We start from the raw sequence: 21125 nt of genomic DNA, 5'->3' as shown, positions 1-21125 counted from the left end.
TTGAATTGTTTAGTTCGTTCTTACCATTTGCTTGTTTTTATTGGTTTTTAGGTAAGTTGTTTTTGAAAATTCCGATCCGCTTCATTTTCCCGCGAGATTTTGTATTTACCGATAATGACATGGCGCAGGAAGTTGAAAATGGTTGGTTTACACACAAACACTCACGTACCTTCTTTGTAGTGTAAATTGTCTAATTTTTCAAATTTAGTCATATGTTTTCATTGAGATATATGTCCCTTTGATGAAAAAATGCCTATTAATATAATCTGGTACCTGTCAATGCCGTCATGCCCCTTATGAACTGTTGACCCCCTGTCTAATGTTTATTGTTTATATTTACATTTTCACTAACTGACACCATTAACAAAAGTTCAATGGGTAGGTCCGTGCAATAGCCTATGCCGTAGTCTTGTTTTAGGAAACTATTCGAGTGTAAGCTCTCACTTCGTACCATTAGTTCATTGACCCTGAAATTGACATTGATGATTAAAGACCAGTGACCCTGACAAATTTGACAAAGGACATATCACAAATTAATTTTAACTACATGGAATATGAATATTGTCAAGTGTAAAATTGTTAATTTGATTTGTTTGTTTGTTTTTTTTTAGATGCATTCCTTTCATATACTTAAAAATAACTGTCAATATGGAGAAAAGTTCCTCAAGACTAGCTACACATGTACTGTATATTTTGTAGTATTCAAACCCAGCAAGCCTGATACAGTTATGAGCATAAGAAATCATTTCACTTTTTAAAGTTTGTTTAGTTATTCCAAAGTTCTCTTGCATATGACTTCTCATAACTTGACAGCTCTTTAGTTTGTAATTTCCCAAAGTTGGTTTATTTTCCACAAAGACTTATTTAATAGTACATGTATCAATATACCAATTATACATGTATCTCTGTGTTAAAAAGTTGGCTTATTTTAAACATTTTTTTAAACATGATATTACATTACAAAATAGTACTGCCCCTCATAACTTTGCCTATGAGGGACAGTTCTATTTTGTAATGTAAATTTACATGTAACTTTATTGATAATATACATGTAGATAGGTTGTTATATTGATGATGTCTTGACGAATGGGTGTATGACTGCCTACCTTATAATACATGGTGTGCGTTTGCGTTAAAAGTTTAAACAATCGCATCCTAACTGAATATGCCATTTGGTACAGATTCTTTTGAGTAATTCATGTTTTGGCATGAGTAGCTACATACATAGAATGTTACTGTCAGATGCGCTGTCCCTATAAATGCACATGTACAAATTGTAGGTTCTTTTGATCAGTGCTTGAAAATAAATACCGTAATACCTATATTTATTCATCACTTCAAAACACCATTTTTTTCTAATTTTGGAAATATGATGAAAAATTAGAAAATTTTGACAAACTACTTTCAGGTCGACCTTTTTGAACTAATGGCTCGCAGCATGTATGGTCAGGAGCTGTTGCACTCCTCAGTTATATGTGTAAAATGTGTTAATCTTGTATGTTTGTATTGTAAATTGTTGACTTACATGTATTTTATTTTATTAAGTTTTAAAATAATGTCTTGTTATTTTGTATTTGTACTTGTGTCTGAGCTCTTACCAATAATGTGTACCATGGTGACATGATTATTACCTACGATCACCTGTCAGGCCTAACATGATCACAAATTAAAAGAGTAATTTCCTCTCCACAATCATTTTTAATCCTTTTATTTGGTAAAAATAGTGGGATTAATTGAAAGAGTGTTTCCTGGGCTTTGCATAGCTTTACACATCACAGACATTTGTGTATTGTGTAGTATCATCGGTGCTAAAAATAGTTTTAAAGTATGGGGCTATGTGAAGGGAGATGATGCAGCTACCAGTAGATTACATTTGTATGTTGGAATGGGATAAGGTTTATTATTTATTTTTGTCTATTTTGTACTGTCAAGTCATGAATCTTTTAAAAAATAACAAGTGGAACTTAGAATGGCTGTTTTCATCAATATATGGAAAGAATTGTTTTTACGACAATTTTTATACATTTCACCCCTTTTTGTCCCTCAATAAACATGTTGACCAATTGTTGCTTGAAATTATAAATAAATTGGTACACAACCATCTGCAACAATAAATGTTTAGACAACAATTGACTTGTGAAGTCATACTTTTAGCTCAAAATGGGAAATTGTGGCAGTTGTATCAGCAATTGTGCACATGGCATAACAAGACACTGTTTATTCAACACTTATCACGTCTGTGATAGACAAGTTTTTCTCAACAATACTTCGACTTTTCAAGGCTACCTAAAGAGAGATCCTTAGCTCAAACCGTACAACATTTAAGATAATGAATTTTAAAAACTTTCAATGCATATTTTATACATGAATTTTTGTTTCTACAAAATTATTGTACTTACAATTATTAGAAGAGATATAAAACTCGCATTACTACACTAACCGCAACATCGATCATCTTTCTTGCTCCCATCTTATGTTTTTATAGAAAGTAAACTTGCCTTTATTGTGATTTTGTTACCCTTTTATTGTGGTCCGAATATTGGCTGTTTCCCGTGGAGACTTTTCAAAAAATATTTTTCCTAAAGGGAGGAAAATTCCCAATTGTCAGGCATAATTTTTTGACAACTAGGTAAAGTAGCCAGTGAAATGTTCTTTGAGACTTTATTTCTCAGCCTGTTACTTCGTTCACTTCCGGGGAATTTTTTTTTTCTCTGCAAGTTGTAACCTAATAATTATTGGAAGTACGTATTTGTCAGTTTGGTATCAGTTTTCAGTTCTGGATCGGCACATGACACGTTTCTGTCCCCATAAAATATTTTCCCAGTGTTTTGAAAGTATGGCAAAAATTTCCAAAAAATGAAGGGTTGGGGCTGCTTTGAAAACAAGGAACAAAATCACTGCTTTCGTACACCCCTGCAGAAATTCTTAGTGACGAAAAATTAGGGAATTTAAGTATTCAAAAATTAAAAAAAAAAAAATGAAAAGAGATGAAAAATTAGGGCAACGAATAAACGAGTTAGTACAGTAGTATGTTTAGCACCAGTATAGTGGTATTCAGATTCTGGATTTTTTTTATATTTTCAATGCTTGTTAACAAGTATACCTGCTAATGATGTCAAACCCATTCATGGATCAAAAATGGTATATGTACCTTAAAGGACTTTTATTAATTTTCAAAGTATTGACAAGAATTCCTGTCCAATTTTGTTTTAGTCAATAGTGCTTTTTTAAGGTACATGAATGATTTGTATTTCAAATACATACATATATTATATATTTTAGATAATCCGTAACTATGAAGACAGGTGAGAGTATGCATAGTAATGACTGACAACTTCACAGATGATGCCAGAAATCGGCAGGTCAAGGATGCCTTGGCAGTCATCAACAATTATATTAAACAGGTACTTGTTTTTAATTATATATTATAGAGGTCTCCATTCAAGTAAAATTAGATTCACTAATTTGATTTATACAATTAATGTTTTGTTGTTGTTATTTATTCTTCAAATTTTTACACTGAATTTGGATATTTTAGTTATTAGCATAAATACACTTGTCTTCCAATGAAATCGCCCAAAAAATTTTGGGATTTGTATATTAATTTTTTTTTGATGATTGATTGGTCAAAGCTTGATTCTTGTATGTGTCTCCCTCATTCTGAAATGTGATCACAGACTTACCAATATGGAGTATATTTTCAGTCTTGTCTGTGGAATCTGTAGTGCAATTTTTTTTTAGTTTCTGTGTTAACCATAATATGATGCAGGATGTGATGTTAACATTTTATGAATCTTGTCCTATCAGGCAAGTTTATGAAAATTCTACTTGCCCAAATTGAAATCTAGGTTTCCTTTTAGTATATACATGTTGAAAAATAAATAAGACTTGGTTGTCCTCTGGGCAAGTATAAATTTTACTTTCACTTGTCTGAATGGTAGTTTCACTTGTCCTGGGCAATAGAACAACTCTTAACGTCATACCCTCATTACCTTGTGATGTAACCCATTGGATAAACTTTTCAATAGCACTATTGACCAGTGTCATGTCTTTTCTTTAATTTTTTGGAAATTTATGTTTCCAAGTGAGACACTTGTAAAGTTGACATGTTTCACTATTAACATAAGAAACAAAACAATCTTAGACTTCTTTTCTCACATCAGACAAGGATGAATAGACTTAGACTTCTTTTCTCACATCAGACAAGGATGAATGGACTTAGACTTCTTTTCTCACATCAGACAAGGATGAATAGACTTAGACTTCTTTTCTCACATCAGACAAGGATGAATGGACTTAGACTTCTTTTCTCACATCAGACAAGGATGAATGGACTTAGACTTCTTTTCTCACATCAGACAAGGATGAATAGACTTAGACTTCTTTTCTCACATCAGACAAGGATGAATGGACTTAGACTTCTTTTCTCTTTGTATCAGACAAGGATGAATAGACTTAGACTTCTTTTCTCTTTGTATCAGACAAGGATGAATATTTTTAGACTTCTTTTCTTACTTACATTTGTATCAGACGAGGATGAATATTTTTAGCCATCTAAGATATTTTACATCCACCAGTGGTGATGTCACAACAATACACTTTATGATGTCTCCATATTTTTATATGCTGGCATGCAGAGGGTTCTAAATTTTCATGCTAGTCTTAAAATTTTCAAGAATTAAACTTTGCTAGAAAATGCAAGACCTAGAAGTCTCAGACACCATCTGATAAGGTTTCCATGTTGTCAGCAGAACCTCAGTAGAGAATCTTACCCAAGGGTGTGTGAGACTTTTCTGTCCTGCACTCTCAGCAGTGTTAGATTTTTAATATCTTATTTTGATACCAATATCATTAAAAGTCAAAGAAATTTGGCACAAGAAAATAAGTAGTTTAAAGTAATCAAGGGAACCAAGATTCTAGTGGAAATCAAAAGAATGTAATTCAGGAACGAAGACCAGACATGGAAAACAGACAAACACAACAAAGAACATAAAGTAACTAAAATAATACATACAAAGTAACAAAAGTAAATGAGCAACTCAGACTCCTCTAAAAATTGGGAGCATGGACAGGTGTACCGGTAGGGTAAGTGTCCTCTGCTTTTCTAGAAACACCAGCCATGTTGCTCAAGTACAGGGTAGAAGAAAGAGGGAAGGAAATCAATGACATGTTGAACAAATCAGTTTTTATGGTGCAGATGCATGGAAACAATCCACAAGTTCATGTTGATGACCATAAAACTTCTGTAGTAATGACTTCCATCTTGTGGCAACATAGCACTGTTCCAGAAGCCTAATTGTAAGAAGACTAGTGTGATTGTTGTATCTAAATTTAAATGTTACTTATTGGCTGATTCTTGTATCTTACCCAATGATGTCTACAAATTCCTCAAATTGCATTAGAAAAGCTGCTGATTAATTCAAAACAGTTCACTGGAAAACATTCTCAAAAAGAGAAGAATCTGACACCAGCAATCCTCGTGAGGTCAGATATAAATAGTTGTCTTTATCTTAGAAACCTTTTTAGAAAGCTTAAATTTCCTATCTTACACTTGCTCAGTTATTAAATTCTTAAAATGTACAAACCTCATAAACGTACTGTCTGGCAGTGTCTGTTGTTTTGTATGTTACTAATTTGTTTGAAGATGATAAACTTTTAAAAAATCAAAAATTAGATTTCAATCTAATAAATTTGGTAAATGTCAGGTCTTCTGTGTATTGGGTATTCTTGATTGACCAGCATTACTGCCTGTGGACATATTATACGTTTCTGATAGGCTTACCCAAATTTTAAGAGATCAACTCAAACAAACTACAGGGGCTGCTACATTGTATTGTAAAACTTCATAAGGTTATATGTTTTTATGCAGCTCTGGTTGTGTAATTTAAGAGGTGCTTTCATAGCCATACTGTGGGGAAACTATTTTTGGTCCACATGTATATCTGTGAATTTAAAGCAAATGGTAACCTAACTGAATGGGAAGTCGCATGATTTTCAGTGGTTTTCTCTTTGTTCTGCTGAATAGAACAAGATTCTTGATAACCTCAATGATTTGGGTTGATGGTCTGAAAATTGTATAAAAACCTTCACTTTTTGTGTGGCTCAAATGGCTCAGCATGGGGCTGTTCTAACCCAATAAAGTTGGTATAAAACACTTTATACCCTTTTCGGTATATTTCTTTGCAAATGAATTACCAATGGTAATCCTAATAAGGAAAGATAGATATATAATTTGATTGCTTATTTCTCATCTGGGCAAGGTAGGTTACATTTTCCATAAACTAATTTAGTACTTTGATGTTGACGAGTGGTCTGCTGTCTGCATGTCAAATAGTCCATGAATGTCTGTAGTAAACAAGACTTTAATGATAGGACAAATCATAATTTTGACTTTAATCAATTAGAAATTAAATTATAAGGATTGTTTATAATTTTGTCAATTTGTGCTCGCATAACCTGGTCCAAAATTTAAAACAATCCTTGAAGCTGCATTAGCTGCCAAATTTGTTCAGTTTTGATTCTACTGAATTTTGCTGATTTAATGAAGTAAATTGTAGTAATGCAATTGAAGCAACTAATGTTGATGTGACCTACAGAATATTGTGAAAACAACGTTTTTTTAGTAAGAGAATATCGATAGGTCTGATAATTATTTTTCGCCATTACTTCCGAAGATTGCTGACAGGACATTCACCAGGGTTAAAAATACTTTAACCTTGGTAAAAAAAATAAAATAACGAATACACAGGTTAGCACGTCTCTTGGGTTTCATTTCATTTCATCTATTTCTTGATTAGTTTTCAAATAAATAATGACCATATTTGAGCCGCATTATATCACAATACGTAAATTTCAAAGGATCCTTGCGTTATATTCAAACTTTTTTTTTCTCTTACGGCTTGAGTCTGTCGGTTTCTCTGCTGTTGAATAACCACTTTCCTTTTGCAGTCAGTTTTGTTATTAAAGAAGCGACCCTTACAGCACATGCACAGATTAAGATCACCAGAAGTCACATGCATACGAACTTATCTAGGTCGATTTTTTGTCTTGCAAGACAATAAATAGATACCTATTTCATCTATTTATTGCATTTTATTTGTTGATATCAAATGAAATTGTACAAGAAAAGTACAATTTAGTAGAAATAATTCTAAGTTAAGGTATATTTCAAAAGAAACAAAAATTTAATAGATCTTGTGTACATTACCTTAATAAACAAATTAGACTCACTGGAACCTCTTGTTGGTTGATTTGAAAATTGTGAGAAAAAAAAATATAGAACTGTTTGGTCTAGGAATTAGAATAGTCTTAACAATACCTTGTATATTAAAATTGTTCTGTGTTTTAAAGAGGGATAGTTATATTGACTATTTGACAGGTTAAATATAACTTTCATAGAATGAGTTCAGTGATTTTCTGTTTCAGCACTCCATATACTTCTTGTTATTCTTAATCATCTTAAACTTCTACTATTATGTTTGTCAACAGACCTATGTCTGATTTTAATCGTAACCAGAAGTGATCCGTAGATATTTGTTTTCTCTGCATATTCATATATGCTCTAAATTCAGAAATTATTTTGTGTATTTTGTGAAATTGTCAATTTATCATACTAGAAGGCAGTTGAAGAGAGAGGTTTTTATGTCTAATGACTAGTCAGAATGTTGTGGTCTATTTATTTAGATTAGACTAAGTGTGTCAACACAGGAAGTCAGCTTACAAGAGAGGTTTTTATGTCAATTGACTAGTCAGAATGTTTTGGTCTATTTATTTAGACTAGACTAAGTGGATCAACACTAAAAGTCAGCTTAAGAGAGAGGTTTTATGTCAATTGACTAGTCAGAATGTTTTGGTCTATTTATTTAGATTAGACTAAAAGGGTTAACACTAGAAGTCAGCTTAAGAGAGAGGTTTTTATGTCTAATGACTAGTCAGAATGTTTTGGTCTATTTATTTAGATTAGACTAAGTGGGTCAACACTAAAAGTCAGCTTAAGAGGGAGGTTTTTTGTCAAATGACTAGTCAGAATGTTTTGGTCTATTTATTTAGACTAGACTAAGTGGATCAACACTAAAAGTCAGCTTAAGAGAGAGGTTTTATGTCAATTGACTAGTCAGAATGTTTTGGTCTATTTATTTAGATTAGACTAAAAGGGTTAACACTAGAAGTCAGCTTAAGAGAGAGGTTTTTATGTCTAATGACTAGTCAGAATGTTTTGGTCTATTTATTTAGATTAGACTAAGTGGGTCAACACTAAAAGTCAGCTTAAGAGGGAGGTTTTTTGTCAAATGACTAGTATGAATGTTTTGGTCTATTTATTTAGACTAAGTGGGTCAAGTCAGTTCTTAAGCTTCAACAATTAAGTCTTAAAAGTTTTATTCTTGGACTTTTTTAGCAGGTTATGTCAAAAATAATTTTCCAATTTGAAAAAAATCATGAATTTTTACATTGTTACAACCCTCATATTTGTTTTTCTTTACATGGGAAAAACATCCTTAAACTTTGAAATTTATTTAATATGTAATGTATAGTCCATAAACAGTTTTACAAAAATCCTTTTCACATATTCATGACTATATTCGTAGAATTGAAACAATTAAGTTTCATACAATGAAAGCGATGAATTATCTAGACTTAAAAAATAACCTAACACCTTAAGTACTTCCTTTTATATAGGACATCAAAATACATATAATAGGGTAATGGCTTATTCCATAGCAAACTTCCCTTTAGAACATTGTCATATTTAATGTAATTTTATTACAACATGGTAGAATGGATAAAGTGGATATATATTATTCTCCCCATTAATTTGAATTTGAACAGTGTTGATTAGTGTTGTTCCATTCACACAATATATATATATATATATAGATCTTACTGTATTTGCTTTCAGTTATTACAGAACTTGAAAATGTAGCATTGCACTACATATTTGTATATTAATCAAAAGTAAATTTGCTCATGTTTTTTTTTTTTTTTCAGAAAAATTACACCCTGGCAATAGCAGAATGTGAATCTGGTAAGTTGACCTTGATAACCCTTCTTTGAAGAAAAATTAGCAAACTAATATGACCTTTGTTAAAGTGACCAGAACCTTAATACCATTCATTTAAATTGTGAAGTTTTTTTCCAAAGTGCAATTTATGAATGGTGTTGAGTAATTTGGATAATGTGTTACTAGTATCTTAAGTACATTGTACTACATGTACCAACATAAGCTTATCAAAACAGTTTATCTTATTAATGGATGAAAATAGATTAAATATATCATTTTAAAATTTGTTGAGTACAAATTAATGTAAACACTACAGTCCTAGTTTGTAGCAAGAATCTTGTTCTCTCTCTCCTAAAAATGTGAACTTTTCTAACTCGGGTACAGATTTATAGGAGGACATGGCAGGCATACCCCTCTTCAAGATTTCTTATCCACATGTTACTAATGTCTTAATAATGTGTACTTCCTCTCCTAAAAGTTGCAAAGGATGGTTAAATAATCTTTCAAACATGCCCCCCCCTCCTCCAAAAAAAACAAAAACAAAAAAATTCTGGATCTGTACCTGCAAACTTAAATACTTGGACCAATGTACATAATGTACTTCCTACATATAGTAAACAGTGATAAATTTACACAAGTTATGGTTTGGAGGGGAAAATTAAAATAACCTACCTATTACAATGTAGTAAGTACTTCAGTTTTTTCCTTCATAGCTTATCACTTAACAGTGTGGGATCTGTACATCATTATTGAACTTTACAAGTGTTTCCCTTAATTTGGAGTTTTAGTGTGTTTTGCAAGGCTGTTTGTAAGACAGAGTCCATGGGTTTTGTTTAGATGAAAGGTCCAGGATAAGTTAATATTGAAAGCCAAATTTAAAAGATTCAAATGTAAAGCATCTTCACAAATGAAGGGAGATCTTAGTTTCATATGTCCCTTACTAAAAGATAGACCAAGGACCTTGGACAGACTGTCATTAGAATTCCTAGGTCCTTTCTTGAACAGCTATGGCAGTATGAATAGTGCAGTTTACCTATTTTTTCGCACTGTACGGGTCTGGGTGTCAAAAGAATAGGTCCCCAACAGCAATGATAAGCTTGTCATAAAAGGCCACTAAATAGTGCGCAGAACCCTGGCCCGGGCTAGGGCCCTCTGCAACTGGGGTGGTAGAATGGGGTACCCTAGCATGCTATATGCTGGGGTTGTCAGGCCATAATATGGAAAACCTGGCTGCAAACCATAGTGGTGAAACATGTTCGGAAAGATGTCACCTTACTTGCATGTTAAAGAAGCCTGCTGGGGTATTCTATCTGAGTAATGAAACCTTTGTGTTTTGCTGGAGGAGGCTAAATTGCCCAACCCTACCCACCTCTACCTATTTCTAGTGGCAGTCTAAGCTTGTAGACCCTGTTATCCTTGTTTCCCATCCCATTTTTCATTTCATTTCAATTTTTCATCATCATTTCATGTTCATTGCCTGGATATAGCTGAAATATTGCTGTTTGGGCATTGAACACCAATAATCAGTCAATCAAACCTTTTTTTTTATATTCTAGCGATCCAAAAATATGGAGATCATGAAAAGTTAAAGGAAAAAAAAATTAAGATTCTATGTCATCAAGGAGAATTTGAACAAGCATACTCTATAGCTAAACTATGGGCAGAAGAGCAACCTCAGGTGAGTAAAGAGAACTATGGGCAGAAGAGCAACCTCAGGTGAGTAAGGAAAACTATGGACAGAAGAGCAACCTCAGGTGAGTAAAGAGACTACAAAGGTATTGGCTAAATACTTACAATTTTGATTTATGATATTTAAAGAGGAATATTACACTTAGTATTTTAATACTGGGTTAGATTATACATGTACAATGTTTGGAAGAAAATGTCTAATGTTTATAAAGGGTCTTTGAAAAGGGGGATGCTTATCTATATTACAACTGCACTCCATGTGCAAATTAGAGCTGTTGTTGAAACTAAACTGTCAAGCAGTCCAAAAGGATCAATAGTTGTAGTTAAACTTCTAATCATGTACTATACAACTTGTTTAAAACAATATGACAGGTTTCAACAGATGTTGCCATTATTCCATAGCAATTAGACATGTTATAATATATAGAATAGTTAAAACAGATTTTTATAGGCCATTGATGGCTCTAGAGCTATGAACAGATAAGGCTATACTGGTCTGTAGGTTTAAGAAGTTGTGATAGTCATTGATTTTTATCTAATAAAGTATTGTTTTTATCTTGCATGTATTATCTTTGTCCATTTAGAGTACATTGGCAATAAAAGAAGTGAAGAGATTAGAAGTTGTCATTCAGGCCCTAAAGGGTGAGGTAGGTCATTTGGAAAGGTTAAATAAAGGTCTTTTGACCTCTGAACTGTCAATGAAAGCCTAGAATGATGGGTATTGCAACCCAATGTAGAACTTGTGAGCCTTCAAAATATTTAAGAGACAGTTAATCATAATTTCATTATACTATGAAATTAAGAAATTGCTATCGTTTTATTATTGTGAAAGATGGGACTGACATATGGAGATGCATTATATCATGTAGTTTTTATTGTATTGTCAGGTCATTCACCATTCTATTTTTATTCTCATCTGTATATAATGTTATTCCAAATTTTCAGGATTATTTCATTAATATTAATTATAAATTCACCCAGGTCTTTCCATTTTAGCTTTGAAAGTAATAAAACATTGGTCTGATATATTTATCCTTGGTCTCATCAACATATTGTGGAAAAATCCAACTGTAGTTCTGGCCCTGGCGACACAAAATTTAAAAACTACTGAGGTCTGAGAATATTCTTAACTGCAATGGGAACTCCAGTCATGTCTTCAAAATTGGTGATATCACATACAGTTAAGAATTTTATTAGACTTAGGTAATTTTTCAAGTTTTGTGACACTGGCTCTGAAGATAAGTTAGAAATTATCAAAGTTCAGTAAATGCTTTACACTTAAAGTCTGTGAGTCATGCAACTCAAAAACCCTAGTACTTCTGTGTTGAGATGGAAACCTTTTAAAACGATATGTTTCAGGAGTCGGAAGAAGAATCATCTGATGATCAACATGAAGAGACTAATGACCAACCTCCCCAAGAAGACACTGAGAGCAGGAAAGAACAAAATATTTCACCAACAAAAGTGCCTAGCAATAATGAAGTCAGACCAACAGGTTATTGTGAATTTCATTTTTAAGGGAGATACTACTTGTTATACATTTCTCTTAATCAAGGATTCTGGGCAGTATGATAGACTACACCAAAGATAGGGTTAAATTGGTCTGTACTTCACAACTGTTTACACATAACAGTTCTCTTTTTCTTTCTGTTCAAACTGCTTGAATGCAATTGATTACTGTATTTCTAGTGTTGACAATGGAATTTTAAAATTAGGAGACTTAGATGGGGTATTCTAGTTTTCACTTTCAGGACTAGAAAAACAATAAGTAATTGCTTTCAGAGATTGATGATGTTTCTCTCATCAAATATTTTGATTTGAGAATTTTGTTTAGGATCCCTTTCTAGATATATTCCATGCATTATACATTATGAATCATGTATTTGAATCTCCTTAAACTTTGTTGACGTAAAAAAAACTTCTAACAATCAATTTTCTAAGAACAAAATTATCATCCAACAGGGTGTAAAAGACAAGATTGCTGAAAGAATTAGAGATAAAATAATGATTGGTGACTGGATAGATAACCTATAGCTTAACTGTTTGTTTATAGAACTGTCCTGTTGGTGTGACTTCTGCGATATGAAATTTACGTCAGAGGCAGAACTGGAAACACATTGTCGGAGTGATCTACACAAGAAAAAGATAACTTCTGACGAGGATGGCAAATGGAAGTATCGCTATCCTCCCAGAGGTTTATCTAGTGAGGAGTATACATTGTGTAGAAGTATCATGGAGAACTCCAAATGTCATCTTGGGGAGAAATGTACACAGGCTCACTCCACTGAAGAGCTTGAGGAGTGGAAAGAAAGATTCAAGTATAAAAAGGAACAGATGAAAATAGCAAGAGAAAAACATCTTCATGGAACTACCTATGCTGAGCAGCTGATGGAGAAGCTTGTTAATATGGACAATCCTAAATCTTTGGTATGCTTATTTAGATATTTGGGTACAATGACTAATTATTGACAACAGTTATATTTTTATTAGCCCTAAGATTATTAAGTTTTCGGACTCGTAATTGACCATCTGCTATTCCCAATACTAAATTGAAGATAACTCTAGGATTCTAGCAGTTTTCTGGAGTTTACCTGTGGACATTAAACATGGAACTTTACAGTGCAATATTTGTCTAAATTTTGAAATTCCATAAAAGATTGAAGGGATTTTTATCAAACAGAATGTTAAAAAGGACATGCATCATATTTTAGGGCATATTAGAGGCATAAAGGCCAAGAAAAATATATGTCAGTTTAAGGTTACATTGGATGAAAAAATAGGGTAGGTTAGAAGGTAAAATCAATTTATAAAATTTTTGTTAAACTAAAAAGTGGTAGTTTTGAAGCATTTCATTAAAGAAAATACAAATAAAATGTGCTAGGGTAGGTGGAAAAAAAGGTAGGTTGGGTAACCTCTAACCTTTAACTGGTTTTCTTTTTTCTGGCCCAATGATAGATTGGTATCTAAATTCTTCATGACAATAAAATGATTTTGTTTACAGATGGTACAGAATGTTGAATATGCTAAAATACATTTGAACTCTGACCTTAAAGTTAGCATGACCTCCAAGAAATGTACCAATGCATGGACCTTCACTTTAACCAGTAAGGTAAGTCTAGTGACATCAGATAGGATGTTTGTTTTTAAGAATGTCTATTTAAAATTGCAGCATTTACCAATTTTATAAACCTATGATTTAGAGTTTTTGGTTTGGTATTTTACAATATGCCCAATATAAATGTGATTGTTGTTGATCTCTTAAAAACAATTTAAAGTGTTTAAATCATTTTCCTGTCTAAATCCTTAAATTTTGGAACAAAAAGTTAAAAAAACATAAATTTTCTCTCTTTTAATTTACAAATAATGCATATTCAAAGAAGATTTCAGCATTCAATAAATGATAAGAGTCCAACTTGGTCTGGTTGTTATAATGTTTTTATGTACATCCAGCTTTAGTTAAAATATTTCTTATTGGTGTTTTTTTTAACACTTTGTATTTATAGACTAGTCAAATCTATAGTTCTTTTTATGCCCCTGTGACAAACTGTCAGGGCATATTAATTTACTCCTGTCCGTCCATCTGTCTGTCGCTCCGTCTGTCGTGCTGTCCATCCGTCTGGATTGCCCATAATCATGGCTTGTCCTGCTATCTCCTCGTACAGTTTTTGAACTACTTCTAAAATATTTTACAGGATATTTCTACACATGATGAAGATGTGCAGTGCCAAAGGATTTTGATTTTCGTGAAATGTTATCGAAATTGGTGATAGTTACACTTAGTCATTTTACTCAGAAATATATAGATCATGGCTTGTCCGGCTATCTTCTCGTACAGTTTTTGAACTACATCTAAAATATTTTACAGGATATTTCTACACATGATGAAGGTGTGCAGGGCCAAAGGATTTTGATTTTCGTGAAATATTATGGAAGTTGGTGATTTTACACGTAGTCATTATCGTCTGAATATAGCTGAAATATTGCTGCTCGGGCGTTAAACCCCAACAAACAAACAAAACAAACACTCAGAAATAGGGCTATATGGCTTGTCCGGCTATCTCCTCCTTCAGTTTTTGAACTACATCTAAAATATTTTACAGAATATTTCTACACATGATAAAAGTGTTCAGGGTCAAAGGATTTTGATTTTCGTGAAATATTACGGAAATTGCTGAAAGTTAGACTTAACTATTTTCGTCAAAAATAGGGCTATATGGCTTGTATGGCTATCTCTTTCTGTAGTTTTTGAACTACATCTAAAATATTTTTGCAGGACGTTTCTACACATAATGATGGTTTTTTTCTCATCACATCTAGTCTGACTCTACCAAACAGAATTTCATGACACTATGTGGCCAGGATACAATATGTAGATATGCATATATTTAGGAATTTCTGATCCCCAAATGGATCCCCAGATCATGAGCAACACAAGTCTTGGAAGGATTTCTGAATCTGCAAACCATGTCTTCATACAAAAATAATTTGGCAAATCTACGGAGCGGGGGCATCATTAGTGTCTTACAGACACATTTGATTTACAAAAAAAAATCACTACTAACAAATGAGATGGGGGCTCCTGTGATAAACTGGACTTCTAGTTTTTTTCAGATACCCCTTCACAGAGTGACCTTTATTCTATCAGAAATATCTCATTTATATTTTTTTTCAGATACTCCTACACAGTGTGACCTTTGTACTATCACAGTTGTCACATTTATATATTTTTTTTCAGATACCCCTACAGTGTGACCTTTGTACTATCAGAGTTGTCACATTTATATTTTTTTTCAGATACCCCTACACAGTGTGACCTTTGTACTATCAGAGTTGTCACATTTATATATTTTTTTTCAGATACCCCTACACAGTGTGACCTTTGTACTATCAGAGTTGTCACATTTATATTTTTTTTAGATACCCCTTCATGGTGTGACCTTTGTACTATCACAGTTGTCACATTTATATTTTTTTCAGATACCCCTTCACGGTGTGACCTTTGTACTATCACAGTTGTCACATTTATATTTTTTTAGATACCCTTTCACGGTGTGACCTTTGTACTATCACAGTTGTCACATTTATATATTTTTTCAGATACCCCTTCACAGAGTGACCTTATTAGATGATACCAATAGGATCTACTTTTACATTGCCAGTGTTTCTGTGGGACCAAAGAAAACTCAGAAATATCAGAATATAGAGAATAATTGTCAGGAATGGGTTAGTCCTGACTATAACAAGGCTGCAGCAGAGCATGTCTATAGGATAAAGGTAATGTCCCCAATAATTTAGGAGATTAATGAAACTGAAAAACATTTAACAGATACAAATTTTATTAGATTTGATAAAAATTGAAATTTAGAAATGGGATGCCTGGTACATGTTTGAACTTAGTTTAAACTTAGTTTATCTTTAAAAGTCTGTATCATGTGTGCTTTCCCGAGAAATTTGTGAAGGCATGGTGATTTTTTGGCTTTTTTGCATAATTCAGCCATTATAAGAGATATATGTGTCATCCCACCTTAACATGAGACAATATATTTTTATTATCTGCAATAAACAGCTTCTACCCCAAATGTGAATGTGATAAAGGTAATAAAGGGGCCACTTGATAGAAATACTTGATTAATTCTTTGAAAAAATAAGTTCAAAACTGTAAGTTTGATTTGACCAAATTACTTACTGGTAATTCATAATGAGGGTAGCAGAGTGCTGGAAAAAGAAGGCATGATGCAAATAAAAAAAATGCATGTAAAAGTGATGATTTGTTATCTCTTAAATCAGCCAGAGAAAAAGATTTCTTAATATTTACATTATGGAATAGACATAAACAATGACAGTCTGCTTTACAGAAAATGTTTAGTGGAAAATCTGTAGTGAGATTGAACTGAACAATGTTTTCCATTGTTCTGCAAGAATACATAACTAGGTTGATACTTACAGTTATAGACCACAGGATTATTTCATCAAAAACTTTTGTTATTAATTTTTAAACTACACATTCAAACATTCTTTTAGTGTATTTTGATATCATTGGCCATTATATTTTTATCCTTTTAGGTAATATTTAAGACAGATATATATGGAACGTTTCGTCAGACCTTGGTATTTGATTTTGGTATGGAGCCATTGTTGAGTCGAGAAATGCAGATAGAATCAGCCCCCATAACAGATACAGAGAAGTTAACTAAGGGGCTCCAGCTTACAGACCAAGGCAGATGGACTACTGAAAATGTTCAACTTATTGAATATGAGAACAAGTAAGATTTGTATGTGATGGTGAATAGAATTTACTGTAACATAAACAAATTGTGGTAGCTTATTATTGTACCCCCTTCAAATTAAATTAAGGGGTTATGTAGATATCACCCTGTCTGTCCGTCTCTTTGTTGGTCTGTTCTTATTATGTTTTTCTGTCAAATGGATGTATTGATTTATGAAAAATTCAGTGATTTTGGTTAAAATGAGAAGTTTTCTTATCCAGTTGTGTTAGAAATTATTCTTGGTTTTACTATCTTCATGTTATTTTATCACCAGAAAAAATAATGGACATTTGTTTGGAATTTTGTTTTGTCAATATTGTACCTGAGAAAGTCCAGCAAGCCTTATGTCAGTTCTAAGTCATTTTGTCATAGTTCATATTGCTAGAGTTTAATTTTTTGTGTGACGACTTGTTTTCCTTATCTTTAGTTTTTATGTGTATTCTATTTTATATGGTTTGCTACATTTTATATGTCAATCGTCTTTGTTTCCTGCGTTCATGTTCAGGCAGGCTATAATTTCTGGATTAAGAGGTACTTGAATTATCCCACTATGATGCTTTGGTATTTTTTTCTCTGATATTTAGTCCTATTTTTTGTATGGGTCAAATTCAACTGATTGACCTCCATATATAATTCAACAGTCTTGTTTTTATTTTGTAGACCTAATGAATACACTGAAAATGAAAAAAAATTGTTGGCTAAATACTGTTTGCCTGACAGTGAAAAGTTCAGAATTGAAGAACATCTGATGCATTCGGCTACCAAAGAAACATATAGGATCTGGATGCATGAGATGTTGTATATCGAGGAATGGGCTCAACTTGAAAACATAGCAAGGTATGTATCAACTTGAAACATAGCAAAGTAATGATCTAAGAGCTCAGTTGGATAACCTAGCAAGATATTGTACTGGTCAGTAAGCTTGCTATGTAGGGAGTGAAATGGCATAGTTTTTTAACCAACAGTTTCCCTTACTTAAGCTTTATAAACTGCACTGAATGCTTCACTATTTGTTTTATTTCTTTTTTTCTAAGTATTCTGTGTATCTTCCATTTGATAAAGCAGTTATATTGTTTCTCACTCCTTAGTAAATGTTCTAATTTCCAGATACAACGTTCAAACTGAAATTCAGGTGACTGACAAGTTTATGTTAGTACCTGGTGCAATAGTTGGCGGAGCCAAGTATGCACATGATGGGGAACTGTTTGCTCGTCTACAACTGAAGGAGAGTTTATGTGAGGACTCTGTATGCGGCAGACTGATAATGAATTCACAAGTTGCCTGGTTAGGTCATGTGACCACTGCCCCAGTACCACCAGGAGAACTGAGAAAAGTAGGTTAACAAAGAAGTATCCATGGTTGAATGATTACCGTCTATTGATGTGTCTAAAGAACAATATATAAGATTTTCAATATCGACAAAAAATTGTATATTTAAGGATTCTAATAAAATTTGGTGTTTACTTTATTTCATTAGAAACTTCTTATGCCTAATTAACTTACTTATTAGAAAAAAATATGGAATGAAACTTTCTATTTACCCACCTTCATAAATTCAGTTGATATAATTATAGATATGAATGATTATATGTATAGGATATTCTTTGTAGTGCTCTGAACTGTCATGGTCTTACATTTTTCAAGTAGTGAACTATATCTCTGATTTTATGACATTGTATTTTATATAGTTATTGTTACCATTAATAAAGTATCTTGTATAATATTGGTAGAATTTAAGACAAGATTTAATTACATTTACATACTCTCTTCAGTGAGGTAGTTTTTTTTCTTTATTTACAGGTGTATGAAGTGATTGTGGAAGATAAAGGGAAAGACTTCATATTTATAAGACTGTCCAGGAAGTGTGTGTCTGAATTAGGATTGACCAGTGATGATACAATAGAAGTGGAGGTTAGTCTTGATACATGTACTATTTCTCTTTATACCTGAAACTGTAGGTATTTAAAGGAGAAGACTATGTTGTTACGCAAGTCATGAATATCAAAACTAATCTGTTAAATGTTCATGAAAATTGAATTGAAAAATATAATTTCCTTTTCTTAACTAATTGCGATTTTGTAATAAGGGAATTTGAAATAGAATTTCCTGTGCCTATGGGTACCACCATGATTGGTTGAGCTGTGACGTCACAAAATTGTTTTGTAAATTTAAAGTAAATAGATATTTGATTATGATGTCAGAAGGAAGCTCATATTCACAGAAGAGAGTGAGGCACAACATGTAAGCAAATGTAAGAAAATATTGACAAACAATGGTATTTGCAGCTAGAAGACTAGTATTTTGGAGACGTGAAGGAAATCTAATGGCTAATTCCAAGGAGTGTTCATGTTGCCAGTCAAAAACTGTTTAAATATTTCTCTTATATCATTTGTGCAATCATAAGCTTGACAAGACAGCATGTTTTGGTGATAAGATAAACATGATTGTAGAAATATTTACAGAATAATTCTTTGTTTACATATTACTATGCAGTTCTTGTATCAGTACCAAACCAACTTAGTGATGGCATGAGCTATTTTGGAAGCTATCAGTAAATATCGATAAAGTTTGCATATGATCAACACCATCCTTTAGATAGAAGAGTTTTGCCAGATGGCTATTTACATATATCTCAAAGATTTTGAATTTTGCATAGCCTTGAGCATTGTACAAAAGCATATACAGCATTAAAGGTTATTTATTTTTGGTTACATAGGTATGATTTTTCATAAAAGCCTAACTTAATACTAAAGTGGTATTTCCCTTCAATATTATACTGAGTAGGTAGAGATGGGCAGACTGAACACAAGAATAAAAAAGAAACATTGTAATGTTGTGCAAACATAGTTAAAGGCACTATGATTTCATTATGACCATTAATAATACAGTTGTAGTACCCTTAAATTGGTTTTTAAATCATGGAAAAATCTCAACCTTTCCAAACCAGTAAAAATTGAATCCAAGAATAATGTAGATCTGACAGAATCTGTCAAAATTAATGTAAGTTACAGTAATGACAGATCAAGTTATTTACATATTATTTTGTCCTTTTGTTTGACCTTTGATATCCCTTGTTATTCTCAGATCCAGTTCCAGATGAACAGGTTATCTAAGTGTGAGATGCATGCTGCAATAGATGGTATATCAACCCTTGACCTTGTATTTCCTCCGTCAGAAAAAATACCCACAGAATTCTGGTCAGACAGAGAGTAAGTTTATTAACACGTAGGCATTACTAATCTGTACGTTAGACATAAATTTACTGAGGAGAAATTTTAATTTCCTTTTGAAAAAAAAAAAGAACACTGTAAGTTTTGGTATTGTGACTTCAATAAAGACAATATAAGCCATTCTGTTTAACATTGAACATCAGGTGCTGTTTGTGAAAATAAAAAGTTAACTGAGATTTATCAGCATTGTAGTGAGTGACCATGTTATGTAAGAACTTTTAAACTGAAAAAGTAAGGGCTGCAACCAATTATTTATGAGACGAAGAATAAACTGTAGTTATAAGTTTTCTTGTTAATTATTAGACAGCAAATGATCAAATTTGACATTTATTTACAGTAAAGATTTTTGTGAGTTAGTGAGTTCAAGGTTGAATCGTAAACAGAAAGAGGTTGTGTGTGGTATAACTGCTGGTCGGGAAAACCGCTTACCTCCTCTGTTACTTGTTGGCCCATATGGAACTGGAAAAACTTATACTCTGGCGCAGGCTGCCGTTCAAGCTCTCGAAGATGACTCATCACGAATACTAATATGTACTCATTCTAATAGGTACTTTAGTTTTAAAAGATAATGAAGTTATTTTCTCTTTTAGTTTGTACGGTTTTATAAAGAATGATAATGTTACAAGCTTCTTTGACTCTTATACAATTTTAAATTTGTTATTATACACTAATTGCCTTTAAAGATTCTCAGTGATTTATTTAGATTTTTTTCAAAATTTCAGGATTGAAATCATCCATATAAAGTATGGAGAATTGCTAAAATTAAGTTTACTATGGATGAATATAATGTATTACATCAAAGTTATTTATTATTAGAGAAACAGGTAAACAAGTCATTATACATGTAGTAGGATTGACAAATCAGCCAGGTGTATGCTACCAGTTTTTATCAAATATCTTGTAAATAGATTTGAAGTAAATATTATACTTGAACAAGTAACA

The 21125-nt window shown here is 32.4% G+C and overlaps 1 protein-coding gene across 1 annotated transcript in view; it reads left to right on the top strand.

Annotated features, from left to right (window-relative positions):
* Nucleotides 1-71: 71 nt before the first annotated feature.
* LOC148618899 (ATP-dependent RNA helicase with zinc finger domain-like) overlaps nt 72-21125 on the top strand; it is a 33459-nt gene continuing 12405 nt past the window's right edge. The window contains exons 1-15 of the mRNA XM_088578251.1: nt 72-141; nt 3283-3404; nt 8986-9022; nt 10555-10676; nt 11272-11334; nt 12047-12182; nt 12741-13114; nt 13689-13796; nt 15785-15961; nt 16751-16950; nt 17614-17790; nt 18061-18286; nt 18754-18864; nt 20038-20162; nt 20521-20730. Of these exons, the coding sequence (XP_088434377.1) occupies nt 3324-3404; nt 8986-9022; nt 10555-10676; nt 11272-11334; nt 12047-12182; nt 12741-13114; nt 13689-13796; nt 15785-15961; nt 16751-16950; nt 17614-17790; nt 18061-18286; nt 18754-18864; nt 20038-20162; nt 20521-20730 (2147 nt within the window). The 5' untranslated portion in view covers nt 72-141; nt 3283-3323. The remainder of the gene's footprint in view (nt 142-3282; nt 3405-8985; nt 9023-10554; nt 10677-11271; nt 11335-12046; nt 12183-12740; nt 13115-13688; nt 13797-15784; nt 15962-16750; nt 16951-17613; nt 17791-18060; nt 18287-18753; nt 18865-20037; nt 20163-20520; nt 20731-21125) is intronic.

Source organism: Perna viridis, chromosome 4 (assembly GCF_037379345.1).
Source record: "Perna viridis isolate PV_CMFRI_1.1 ecotype Kerala chromosome 4, ASM3737934v1, whole genome shotgun sequence".
Classification (NCBI taxonomy): Eukaryota; Metazoa; Mollusca; class Bivalvia; order Mytilida; family Mytilidae; genus Perna; species Perna viridis.
Note: the sequence above shows the minus strand (reverse complement) of the source record. Positions and strands in the feature narration are given on the sequence as shown.